Source organism: Berghia stephanieae, chromosome 1, assembly GCF_034508935.2.
Source record: "Berghia stephanieae isolate SIO BIC M18660-M18661 chromosome 1, UCSD_Bste_1.3, whole genome shotgun sequence".
NCBI lineage: Eukaryota > Metazoa > Mollusca > Gastropoda > Nudibranchia > Aeolidiidae > Berghia > Berghia stephanieae.
The window spans coordinates 131,171,771-131,185,827 of NC_088360.1; the positions used below are offsets into that span (position 1 = coordinate 131,171,771).

General features: G+C 36.5%; 1 protein-coding gene across 2 annotated transcripts; it reads left to right on the forward strand.

Annotated features, from left to right (window-relative positions):
• Nucleotides 1-1,353: 1,353 nt before the first annotated feature.
• LOC144963189 (uncharacterized) lies at nt 1,354-8,007 on the forward strand. 2 transcript variants are annotated; one of them, XM_078896917.1, is made up of 2 exons: nt 1,354-1,564; nt 2,994-8,007. In XM_078896917.1, exon 2 carries the CDS (start codon nt 5,680-5,682, stop codon nt 6,250-6,252), a length of 573 nt encoding a protein of 190 aa, XP_078753043.1. In that variant the 5' UTR covers nt 1,354-1,564; nt 2,994-5,679; the 3' UTR covers nt 6,253-8,007. The 2 variants fall into 2 exon arrangements, with proteins under 2 accessions (XP_078753043.1, XP_078753045.1); XM_078896919.1 differs by having other exon boundaries at nt 1,354-1,548.
• Nucleotides 8,008-14,057: the final 6,050 nt, after the last annotated feature.

The window sequence follows — 14,057 nt, forward strand, 5'->3', positions numbered from 1 at the left end:
TTATTGTCGTGTTACAAAATCTCAATCATCGGATTATAATAACACTAAATCGTTTACTAGTATTTCATTTGGCTTTATTCATAACAAAAGTGGAATCAAAAGATGAAAGACATTTATTTAACCAAAACGGTTGCGTCTAAATATAGTAACATTTGATTACTTCCGCTTCCTTGTATCCTGGCCTTTTATATCTGAATCATCGTGCTATATTTAGCTCTAAAATCCAATTTTAGCCGACAATTTACATAAGTAATGTCCAGTTAATTAAGGATCAATAAATATTTTCCACAGAACTTTATTCAATAATAGTAAATACCAATTTAGTAAAAGCATAAGTCATTTCCTCCTAAACTCATATCCTCCGTTCCTTTCCCCACTCCATACTACTCCCCCCCCCCCCCCCCCCCCCCCCGCACCATTCCCACATTTTCCAATCTACTCCCCTCGGCACTCGTACATACAAACAATAATATAACACACACGTAAACACAAACACACAAACACCTTTTGTATTTTGACTGTATATCCACCAAACGCTTCAATATTATATTATTAAATCAATAGCCTTGCCTTCGTCGCCCCCCCCCCCCCCCCCCCCCCCCCCCCCAATCAGCACCTACAGCTTTAGATAATCACGGCAGGGCCCTGAATCCGACCGTGGCAACTCACGCCCTCTATGAAAGAGCTCTAGCCTCAATTCATTCATTAGCGGTATCGATGCGTGAATTTTTACCCCTTTAACCAGTTAACTCTCCGTACTCTGGAAAAACTCGCATATTAAAAAAATTGGCCAGAAAACTCGTCCTTCAAATATATATATTCTATTGATTTAAATGACCCTCATCTTGGTAAAAACTTTAAAACATGTGATTTCGCGAAGTCTTGATTAACGTCCCAGGTTTGAGAGTTTTTGTCAATTTAATCGATCGATAGTTAAAGGACGAGTTTTCTGGCCAAATTTTTTAATACGTGTTTTTTTTTCAGAGTACGGCAGTTAACCGGTTATTGGCAGACTTATCGGACCGGCCAATATTATACCTGGAAATAGTCTAAGTATAGATGAACGCTGCCACGCACTGGCAAAACATCTTTTTCTAGCTTTGTCCACTAAACAGTTATTCCACACATCAACAGATTTAAGATGGCCGTGACCTCATCAAAAATTCTTTAACTTGCAAATTCGCGGAAGTCTTGGGTTTAAGACTTTTTTGACATGATTTGGGTCAGCTTAATCAATCGGACTGTGGAGAGAGAAAATGTTCTAGCCAAATGAGGGAAAATGTGTTTTGGCAGAGAATGACTGATAATCGATTCCAATGAAAAAATAATAGAGACAGAGAAAGATAGAAATGAAAAGAGGTTGGCGGGTAAAAAAAAAGAAAACTTACCACTTCATTTTGTACATGTTGCCAGCGGCAGTAGGAGTAACGTTGCTATCCATTAGGATTTGGTTTAAAGAGAATTTAGATTACGCCGCATTTACAATATATTTTGAGAGCAATTAATTCATTGTCCTTGGGCTTCTGAAAACAGATTTATATATAACAGGTATATAATATATAAGGTAATATTGCCTCTTAGATTTAGCTATGTCTTGAAAACGTAACATTAAATATTAATTATGATTTACGAACGCCTTCACAGATATGAAATTTATAAAAACATGACATTTGGTACATTGTTTTTGTTTGTTGTTGTTTTTTTTTTTTTTTTTTTTTTTTTTTTTTTTTTTCTTTTGTTGTTTTGTTGTTTTTTGTTTTTGTATTTTTTGGGGGGAGGGGGGGGGGGGGGGGTTACGTTAGTCTGTTTAAAAATGGGCATAAAACTGTTTTGATTTAGAAATTTTTCAATACTTATAAAGTTTCACTGGATACTTGAAAGAAAATAGGTTCGTTTAAAAATCTATTGAAGGAGTGAGTGGTTGGAGTGAGTAACTTAGTAATTGTGGATACATTGACAATCTGTGTCATAATTTCAATGCATTAACACATTATTTTCCCTGTTGTATTAATTTATACAAGATAATATATGCGTGCATTGTAAGTAAATTAGTTATGAGATCATATTATTATCATAAGATCAACACATTTTTATTCGTGTTTATTATATTTGTTCGAGCAATGTAAACCATTAAAGATTTTCCATTTTGTGGACAATAAAGATGTATTCCTACTATTACTATCATTTCTAGATTGATGATATTTTACAAATCTAAAATAATTAAAATGGTAAAGATAAATAATTGGAAGGCAGTCCATTGCTCCATGCCTATGGAACGCACTCAGTCCTCGGACAAAGTCCTGTGAAAATGTATCATCTTTCAGGATATGAGTTGTTCCGTAAGGCTTATTTTTTATGAAATAGATGTCGCTTAGATTTTGTTTCTGTATTCATGCTTATCATGTCGTGTTGTGATTTTTTTTCTTCTATAATGTAAAGCTCCGCAGAGCACAATTAACGCTATATAAATTCAGCACTTCTGCAAATAACTGAAATGAATGATATCTACTAGTTGCAGGACTACTGCGAATAACGAATACGAATCACTGATTGTGATTACATTCCTAGAAAACAGCGTGCCTCCTTTTTTAATCTCATTATCTAATGATCACAAACTTATTATTTATCTGAAAAGAACATCTTTCAAAACATTTTGACTAGAAAAGTTTAATTCCACATGTTGATAGTTCAAGGCGACTAGAAAAGTTTAATTCCACATGTTGATAGTTCAAGGCGACGCGAACTTACATGACTACCATATGCACATCGGTTTAAAGTGATCCTAACATGTCAGTAAATTTTAAATAAATATCACATATATAAATATAAGACTTTTCGACCTCATGTATGTCAATTTAATCCATTCACATACAAACCCAAAGTTTTCAAACCAAAATTAGAAAGTAAAAAAAAAAGACTTTTGTCAATGAATGGCAGAATGATATCATGTCAACGTTGTGAAATATAATCAATTCATTTTCAATTCATTTCAGATAACCATCAACTTGAAGGGAGATCAGATTTTACATTTTATTGTCTTCCGGGATTGACAATGCTGTGTATTCAGATAAAGAATATGATTGTGTCACGTGAGCGGGATATCCGATTGTTGTCAGGGCTTGGAATCAATGGTGAAATACTTTGATGAGGAGATCGAATAGCGGCCTCTCCTCTCAGAGATCAAAGACAATAGACTCAGATGAATGGATAGTTATTCAATAGGAGCTTAAATTATAGAAGGAAAGAAATTGGCGTGACTCAGCTCTTTGTTAAATTGATTTTTAGCCAGCCATTTTTCTGAGTTGTTCTCACAAAATTATTTTTATCAGACTATAGATAGTTCGGAGTTGACGTCACTCAAGTCTTTGTTATTATTGTTTTTTGCCACCCGCGTTTATGAGTAATTCTCACTAAACTGTATTAACCAGACTATAAACGTTCAAAGTTACACACAGTTTTGTGTGTTGGTCCGTAATACTCCCGGATGGCAATGTTGTGAACTTCTTAGATTAGCGCATACTATCTATAAACGTTCAAAGTTACATATAGTTTTGTGTGTTGGTACGTTATATCCTGCTGGCGGATTTGTGACTTTACTAACTAAACGCATAACATTAATTAGTTGCTCTGGTTCTGGCAAATAAATGTCACATAAAACAGGATGTCTGTGTAACACATAATATAACAGTTGAGTAAACTTCTTGAATGTTTCGAAAGAGTCATGAGGAAAAAGTGCACTGTGTTATTCAGTAAACAAAGGACACCATTGTGTTTTGAAGCAAATAAATAAAGAAACATTGGGATATATTTAATTTGAACCAAATATTTTATCATTTTCTGGATATTGCTCACTACGGACCAAGATTTCTCCTTTCTCTCTTCGTCGATGACGTTCAATGTGATAGGTATTAATTAAATAATAAATTGTGATTTATTCGATATCTTTAAAGACAAAGACATTCATTCATCCTTCCTTGGTAATTTTGATCGAAATAATTATACGTGAAATATTATAATAACAAATCAATACATAGTTTGAACAACCCCTTAAATTATCTTAGCATGTTCATGTAGAGCCATATGATTGTGTAAAGACATATGAATGTGTAAAGGCTTATGAATTATATTGATATGAATAGGTGGTAAACAATAAACAGGCTTTTTTGAATCATTGGTTTAATCGTTGTTTGTAATAATATCCTAATACGGCTATAAACAACTGGTGTTTATAATACTGAATCGCTTGATTACATACAAGCCAATGTTTTATTTTCATTAAGATAATTAAATTCGCTATTGACTCATATTTTACATTAAACGCGCGGGGTATATTTTGGGAACATTCAAATTGGTGTGTGTCAGAATATTTGTTGAATTCTTTGGAACGATTGATTCAAAAAGTGTTTATCTAATATTTATTTGAGTTGAGTAGGAGCTGTCTTTAAAAAAAATTTAAATGACGATAAGTATTGAAATGTAAGCTTCAATTTATTAAACGAAGACATATATTGTGGACGTTTCAGGTTTCCCTTTCATCAACAAAACACAATGGATGAAACAATAAGCACGAATGAGATATAAATATCAAAACCATCAACAAACAGTATTCAAATTTCGAACATTTTACAACTATCTATTGCCTAAAAATTAAGAACGTATGAAACATTTTTTTTCTTTTTTTTTTAATTCTTTTTTTCTTACGTATGAAACATTATAAAATATGTTAACCGTATCTTTGTTATATAAATAACAGAACTAAGTATAGTCGCAGGCACAGCATTATTATAAAACATGACCATGTTGTATAGAACGTGATTGTCCTGTCAACGCCAGACAATTCACAACACAGGCCCATTGGCTTTAATTGGGGACGAAGATAATAATAATAATAATAATAATAATAATAATAATAATAATAATAATAATAATAATAATAATAATAATAATAATAATAATAATAATAATAATAATAATAATAATCTACCAACTCCTTTTATTCACCTGGGAAAATAAAAGGGTGATTTATCGTTAAACCCTGTAGTCTATTACGCTCTTCCGAGTCAATATCAACACATATTTTCAATCACAATGCAGTCAATCGATGTAAACAATACCTTTATTGAATTTGGAATAACGCTCAGTCGTTCTACTTTTTATAGGGGCTTTGATAACTGACACTATTAATGTATCATATTGAACAGCTGAGTACTAATATTTGTATAAGAAACTACACTGAGCTGAAACATTATCGTTCTGGCCTAAATACGACAGTCTCTTTGTGTTACTGTGTAAAGCATAACAAGTTTTATATGATAGATTAATCAGTTTTGACATATTTGCCTATTTAGCAATCAGTCTCGTATCGTATTTCTGTTTTACAAACCTTGAAAAATCTTCAAGATTTAAGAAACTCAACCATTCTCAGTTTGTTAAATTCTTGACAAGTTTACATTCTGCTCTCATTCTATTTAATACATTGACAACTCTAAAGCAATAGTGAAATCGTATAAGATTAAATACTAACGTGACAAATTAGAGAGCATTAAAAATATTTTACACACTTTTTTTCATATAACGGTTAAATACTAGACATTCTGTGTCTACGAATAATGTCGAAAATCACTAAGAATTATAAGAATAAAACACACTGATTGATAGTATGTGAAAAGTTCATTTGGAATGGCAACAAATGGTAATAGTAATTCCAAAAGCAATTCCAATCCAACAATGAAAGGCAAACAAAATCCGAACTCTTCATCATCTTCGAGGAAAAATATTCCCAGTCGATCTTCGATCAAAGATAAAATCAACAACGCAAAACCTCCACAGGGAAGAATGACCAGGCGCCTGTCCCTGGATATTCAATCCTCTTCAATCGACTCAACCAGGAAAAACTCAAATGACTCTGTGGAAATCAAATCCATCTTGAAGAATAAATCAACGAGACGAAGCAGCGTGGCTTTAGGAGACCTATCTCATTCCACGGAGTTCGAGCAGATCATGGCGTCGCTCTTGTCTTCGAAATTGTCCATTCACGCCTCTTCAGAAAATTTAGATCGCTCTTCATCTTCTGAAAAATTGAAAGGATGTTCGGAACTTGTAAGTGATGGAAGTTTCGATTCAGACAGTAGTGATAAAGATATTGCAAAAAGTGGTTCGTACCGTTTGGAGTCGGAGAAAGACGGGAGTAGTAATATGAATTCCAAAAGAGTGACATTCTGTGACAGCGTATCGTCACTTCCGTCCACATAACAATGTAGTGCGTTGTACATTCATTATATTTGCATTTTCGACATTGGAAATATAGTCATGTTTGCAGGTGTTTGTAATTTCACTGTTGTTGATGTCCATATTTGTGACCCTTCGCCTCAAAACGGTATTAAGTCGGGATGGTTAAGATGTTGAAAATTGAATTTATAGCCAGAAATATCAGACTTGTGTTGAGTTTGTATATCTTATTGAGGAGAATGGATACCACAATTTAAGGTGCTAATGCCAACACTTTATATTTCTGACCAGTTTAACATTTAATTCGGCTTTTAAGCATTTGGTTCGTGCCGACATAATACCGTTTTGAGACGATGGGTCACATTTTTGCCATGAAAATTTTTTTTGAAAACATTACTTCATCAATATCATGTTAGCATAATCACAGTCGTCTGTCATCATCATCATCATCATCATCATCATCATCAGCATCAGCATCACCATCATCATCACCATCATCATCATCATTATCATCATCATCATCATCATCATCATCACCATCACCGATACCTTTTCATTATCAACATCTTCATCACCATCATCATTAAAATCGACATCATGATCAGCATCGTCATCATCTTCATCATTATCGTAATCAACAATAACAACAACAACACCATCATCATCACCATCACCATCACCAACACCTTCATCGTCACAACCATTTTCACCAGAATCAGCATCAAATTTTCAAAGGAGCGAATTGACTGTCATTATTACTTTGTATCATTTACAAGTTTGATAACCAAATCCGATAGTGGGCCTACTTTAAGTTCATACCGTAAAGTAAACTTTTCGTTGATTTGAGAAAGGAGGTTTTTTTTCTTCTAACAAGACCAAAGCAAATTGTGCCCCACAGTTTCAGAATGGTCCAATTTCGACTTGGTTCATATGCTATAATATTGAATATAATATTCTCAAAATTATCAGACTCTGGGTTACATGTCTTTTTGTTTTGGTATTGTTTTTTGTTTGTGTTTTGTTGTTGTTGTTGTTGGTGTTTTGTTTTGGTTTTGTTTTTATTATGGGGAAGGGGGTCGAGGATTATTTTGGGAGCCCCGATAGCTCAGTTGGTAGAGCACTCACTTCATGCGTCAAATGGCCTAAAATAAACTCTTGAACTCGAACTTCAACTTGTTAACAATACTGCCCAACTCTGAAAACAATAAACTCGAATTTAAAGTTCGGGCCAGAAAACTCGTCCTTCAAATATAGATCGATTAAAATGACCCTCATCTTGTTAGAAAATTTCAAATCTGGAGCTCCCGCCACCACCTCCACCACTACTCTGCCGTAATCCGGAAAAACCCATATTTCAAAATTTGGCCAGAAAACTCGTCCTTCAAATATCGATCGATTTAAATGACCGTCATCTTGGCAACATCAAATAAACTGTTTGAGAGTTTGTTTTGGTTTGTTTTTGTTTTTGTTTGTTTTTTTGTTTTTTTTTTTTGCCAAGATGAGGGTCATTTAAATCAATCGATATTTGAAGGACAAGATTTCTGGCCAAATTTTAAAATATGAGTTATTCCAGACAGTACTATATATTCATCATCGCTGTATTCTCATCATCATTGCCATCATCAAACCACCACTCAATGTACATTGCCTATGTATTGACCACAGATTGTGTTTAGTTCTTGCCCTCATTGATATTACATTTGATATTTTTATTGTTGTTTTCTGCCAATATCTTTGTTGTAAAACATCACTTTCTGGACTGCTTCATAAAAAAAAAAATTGAACACACGGTTTAGTTTGAAACTTGATTCTTTCAACAATGATCGTAATTTTACTTATCTACTTGTGCGCTATGTAGTCTTGTGGTACGATACTTGCTTTTGATTCGGAAGGTCCTGGATTTGAGCCTCGCTCGGCGTAAAGTTGAGTCCGTGGAAAAGGTTCTTTACTCACAGTCGCTCACCGCACTCAGTTGTAAAACGAGTACATGACACGTTGTCTCTGTCGGAAAAAAAATGAAATATCGCCTAACAGGCGTCATGTCTCGTCCTACATGTTATGTGTTGCTATTGACCAGGGACCCCTTGTAAAGCGCTTTGAGCACGTTTAGTGGATCTTGCAGTATTTAAGTGCTCTGTTTATTACTTACTCACTATCCAGCGTCGTCCTCATTGAAGTTGGCTGTCGGAACTCAGCGATGCCAAATGTCTGCCCATTCCTCCCGTCTAATAATAATAATGCTGAAAACTTATATAGCGCTATAACTTCAGACTCTAAGTGCTTAAATTACAAATTACTTTGGCTGAAACATACTCATCCACACACACACACACACACACACACACACACACACTCCCTCTCTCTCTCTCTCTCTCTCTCTCTCCCTCTCTCTCATTCTCTCTCTCTCTCTCACACACACACACACACACACACACAACATAACACAAACCTGACGCCTATCTTGCTTCTCATATCATCTACTAAAATCGAAACAGATATTGTTTTAAGCGAAAGTTTAAAAATAGACAAAGATTCTTTTTTTACGAATGCTCTGTGGTAAGGCGTTCCAAACAGAGGGGCCGAAATGAGAAAAAAATCTCATTGACAGTATATTATAAAGATCACTTCCATTCATATCTGCCCATTCTAGGATGTTTTTTTATACCTTCAATTGGTATTCCTTTTCCTCGTTTGCCCTCTGTTTTTCCTTGTACTACATCTTGAGCTTGACCTTTTTTATAGCTTTTTTATATAGCGTACTATCCACTAAACGTGCTCAAAGCGCTTTACAATGGGTCCCCGGCCAACAGCAACATTTAACATTTAGGACGGGACATGACGCCTGTTAGGCGTTATTACAATTTTATTCGGACAGAGACGACGCTGTTAACAGCCAGGTACTCGTTTTACACCTGAGACGGTGAGAGAATGTGAGTAAAGAGCCTTCGCCAAGGACTCAACTATGCGCCGAGTGAGGCTCGAACCTAGGACCTTCCGATCCAAAAGCGAGTGTCATACCACTAGACCACATAGCCTCACAAAAAATTAATTAGGGTGCAACGGTTTCAGCAAATATTATACATAATTTTTCTCTATATAACAATATTACTCATAACCCAAGGTCTCAAAACGCTATTCTATTATGACGGGATGTATGAGGGCTCCGAAAAGTGAATGCAGCCTGTATAGTAAATAGAGCATTTACATAGCGCAATATCCACCAAATGCGCTCAAAGCCCTTTACAATTAATCCCAAGCCAACAACAACACTCATTATGTATAGGACGAGACATGAGGCCTGTTAGGCGCTATTGCAATTTTTTTTCGATACTAATAATAATGATAATAATAATAATAATAATAATAATAATAATAATAATAATAATAATAATAATAATAATAATAATAGTTTGCAGAATCTGATAGTGACACAATCTTTAGATGTCCTATCGATCGAAGACCTACACGAGATAACACTGGAGTCTATACAAGGTAGATAATCAATGACGCAATGCGACACACACAAACAAACCATTCACATCTCCTCCCTGTACCATTCAAGATTTCGTTTGGTTATCTATAAAATCTATAAAGCAATCTTTGGTCTTCAGTTGGGACTATTGATGTCATTGTTATTTCGTATATTCCTTTTATCATTATTGCCATCACAATAATAATAATAATAATAATAATAATAATAATAATAATAATAATAATAATAATAATAATAATAATAATAATAATAATAATAATAATAATAATAATAATAATAATAATAACAAAAACAAACAACAACAACGCTTCATGCGTAAAGGGGCCGAGTCGATCCCGGTCGATGCTGCGATTTTCTTTATCCGACCCCCCCCCCCCCCCCCCGTTTCCCCCATCCACCCAGCAGTGATTGGGTAGTTGAGTCTGTTAGATCTTGCGGAAAGTACTTTGCGATAGATTAGTCTCTTATAAAGCAATTGTTATTGTCTGTTTCAGGGGTTTTAAAACTGGGATAAACTCTAGCTAGCCCCATGGTTCTAACACATGCGGCTACGTGGTCTAGTGATATGACACTCGCATTCGGATCGGAAGGTCCTGAGTTCGAACCTTGCTCGGCGCATAGTAATAGTAAGTCTTTGAAAAGGCTCTTTACTCATATTCTCTCACCGTACTCAGGTGTAAAATGAGTACCTGGCCGTTAACAGCGTTACTCTGTCGGAGAAAAGAAATATAAGATCGCCTGACAGCCGTCATGTCTCGTTCTACATGTTACATGTTGCTGTTGCAAAGGGCTTCGAGCACGTTTAGTGGATATTGCTCTCTATAAAAGCTCAAGTTTTTTGGAGGTTTTGTGTTGTTTTTAGGGGGGGGGGGAGGGGGGTTCTAATGAAGGATTGCATGTGGTGGATATTGCGCTACATAAAAGCTCTGCTTTCATTGGTCAGTCTGTTTATCAACGTACAAATGTTTGGCTAATGGCGCGAATCTCGGTGTGATGGACAGGTCAAAAACCTTTCGATTCAATCGTGCGATGACAAATTATGGTTTATGTATGGCCAGTCTACGGGAACCTGGGGTAAATTCGATCATTCTAGGTTTTAACCAGTAAACTGCCGCACGCTTGAAAAACTCGTATTTAAAGATTTGCCCAGAAAACTCGTCCTTCAAAAATCGATCAATTTAAATGATCCTCATCTTGGTAAAAACTCTCAAACCTGAGCCTTTAATAAAGACTTCACGATATCCCACGTTTGAGAGTTTTTTGCCAAGATGAGGGGCATTTAAATCGATCGTTATTTGAAGGACGAGTTTTCTGGCCAAATTTTTTAATACGTTTTTTTTTTCCAAAGTACGACATAGAGAGTTAGAACGCTTTTGAGGACGGTCACAAATAAAATCAATTATGATTCTCTTATCGATTCATCTGCCTGAGTGACCTTCAAAGACACTTCAACGCTTCTAAATAAGAATAAGGGCTCTATACCGCTGTTCTCCGAAAAAAAAAAGAAGAAAAAAAAACAAAAAACACGCTTTCAAAATTTTGGTCAGAAAATACTTCTTTAAATGAGAGAGAGAGAAAGAGAGAGAGAGAGAGAGAGAGAGAGAGAGAGAGAGAGAGAGAGAGAGAGAGAGAGAAAGAGAGAGGGAGAAAGAGAGAGAGAGAGAGAGACGGACAGAAGACAGACAAAGAGAGAGAGAGAGAGAGAGAGGGAGAGAAGGGGGAGAGAGAGAGAAAGAGAGAGAAAGAATGAAAGAGAGAAAGAGAGAGAAAGAGAGATATATATAGAGAGAGAGAGATGGGAGAGAGAGAGAGAGAGAGAGAGAGAGAGAGAGAGAGAGAGAGAGAGGAAGTACAGTGGGCTGTGTCGCTAGTATACTTCTGTGCTCTAAAAATGACACGTTTTAAAACGTTTTTGGCCAGACAGAGAACCAGTCCTTTAGATAATATATCGATTAAATTGACCCTCATAGTCTCAAAGATTCTCAAGCCTGGGACTGCATTGAAGCTCGGTGTTTGAGAGCTTTTGGCAAGATGAGAGTCATTTTAATCCATTCATATCTAAAGTCTGACCTGGATATGCATTTGTCCATGTCAGACGCAGAAAGTGGCGATGGGTTGGCCATACCCTGCGGAAAGAGCCCCGTATTATAACCAAGCAGGCTCTCGAATGGAACCCATAGGACAAGAGAAAACAGACTTGGAGGAGAAGCCTTCAACAAGATTTGTGCGTCTCCAATCTTACCTGGAGTGAGGAGGCAAAGGTCTGTGCCAAGTACAGAAGAAGATGGAAGAGTATCTAAAGGGGACGAAGTGGCCGAGTGGTTAAGGCTTTGCACTATGACCCGGAAGGTCCCGGGTTGGAGCCCAGCTTCAGGCACATGAGCAAGATTATTACCCCCCCCCCCCCACCCCAATTGTTCACTCCGACAACATGGGTGATTCCTGTTGACATCAGACATCTTGTTTGATGAATTATCTATATTCCTTCATGAAATGCCTGGGCTACGGTATCTTATGATGTGGTGAAAGGGCATATTTTTTTTATTTATTTATTTTTATCTAAAGGACTGGTTCTCTGTCCAATTTTTTTAAACGTGTAATTTTTTAGACACGGCAGTAAATAGCGACACTGCCCACTGTCTGTTTGCCTCCTGCTCTCTCTCTCTCTCTCTCTCTCTCTCTCTCTCTCTCTCTCTCTCTCTCTCTCTCTCTCTCTCTCTCACTCTCTCTCTCTCTCTCTTAAATATTTTGATAATGAAGAGCCTAGATTTTTCACTGCTCTGTGATCTATACCATTATCATAATCGTGAGTTAGAATCGCTACATTCTTTACACTTGTTTTTGTTTTTAAGGGTTTTACGGCGCTTGCGACACGATCAGGTCATATCAGCTCCAGTAAAATGGAAGATGATGGGTTAGTCAAAAGTTCAAGAATAACAATCAATGCACCCAAGAAAAAGTAAGACAAAGGGGAATTGATTCAAATAGAAAACAGGTGTTGATTCCAAGAGCACACTATCAGTGTACTTAGTTTGAGATCACCTAAAAGTCTCATCCAGACACAAGCACAAGTTCCCACTGAGAGGAATACATTCAAATGGTTACAAGATAGTTTAAGACAAAAAAAATAAATCTATCATTACATAACAGAGAAATTATTTACAAGGGTGAAAAATTTCATCTCCCAAATTTACCATATATCCATGTGACTGCTTCCCTTGCAGCCAAGAACTTCGGCAAAGGGCAAGGCAATAACCAAATAATCCCATTCCAAGACAAAGACAGAAGCAACTCAGAAAACAGATAATGGGTGACCGAAGACATAGCAAGTGACCTCCTGCACACCAGACTTGCTCCTGTGATAACTTAAATATTCGTGAGGACCCGTGTTCGAACCCAACATTAATTTGGCAGTTCATTTCATTCCTTGGGAAATATCGGCTGATCATCTCCCCCTGTGTACTGTGCTCTGCGATCCGACAATGGTTAGTTACAGGTACCGAAACGGTATGAAAATTTTTCGGGTTTTTTTTTTTTTTTCTTTAAGCAACCATTGCCTGCAGACGTGAATAAGAATCTGCGACATCTCAGCACGGTTGTGAGACCAGATTTAAAAAAAAAAAAAAAACACAGCTTGAGCATTTATATAGCGCAATATCCATAAACGTGCTCAAAGCGCTTTACAATGAGTATTTAGCCAACAGCAAACTTAACACGTAGGACGAGACATGACGCTTGTCAGGAGATATTACAATGTGTTTTCGATAGACAATGCTGCTTAACGGTCAGGTACTCATTTTATACTTGAGGAAGGAAGGAAAAAAAATATCATCTCCCAAAACTCTACATTTGAATGTTTCCCTCCCAGTTAGGGTATCTGGCAAGGGTCAGGACAAAACCAAGTAATCCATGGCGTACTAAAAGAGTATTATAGTAGGGCTATGAAGTAATCTCATTCCAAGACAAAGACAGAAAAGCATGTTGGAAAACAGATATAGGGGGATAGAAAACATAGTAAGTGCCTTCCTGTCCACTATGAGAGGACAGGAACCCCACCCAGGAATCTGACCAGTGCCGATGTGAAACCAAATGGTTTTATTGTGCATAGCCAGATCACAAAGCCACGTGTGGAAAAGACATCAAGGGGGGGGGGGGGGGGGGGGGGGGGTTAGCAAGGTCGTGGACCGGTAATGAGGTGAAGAATCAGCCAGCCCAGGGAGGTCTGGAGAACAAACGTTCCTTTTGCCATAATGGGGATTTCAACAAATGCCTGGTCTTCGTTTGTTTGGAGTTTTTTTTTTTTTTGTTTTTTTTTTTTAAGCAGCCAATTAAACCG

Excerpts from the sequence above, each read along its gene's own strand:
- LOC144963189 (XM_078896917.1), top strand. The coding sequence starts at position 5,680 with ATGGCAACAAATGGTAATAGTAATTCCAAAAGCAATTCCAATCCAACA.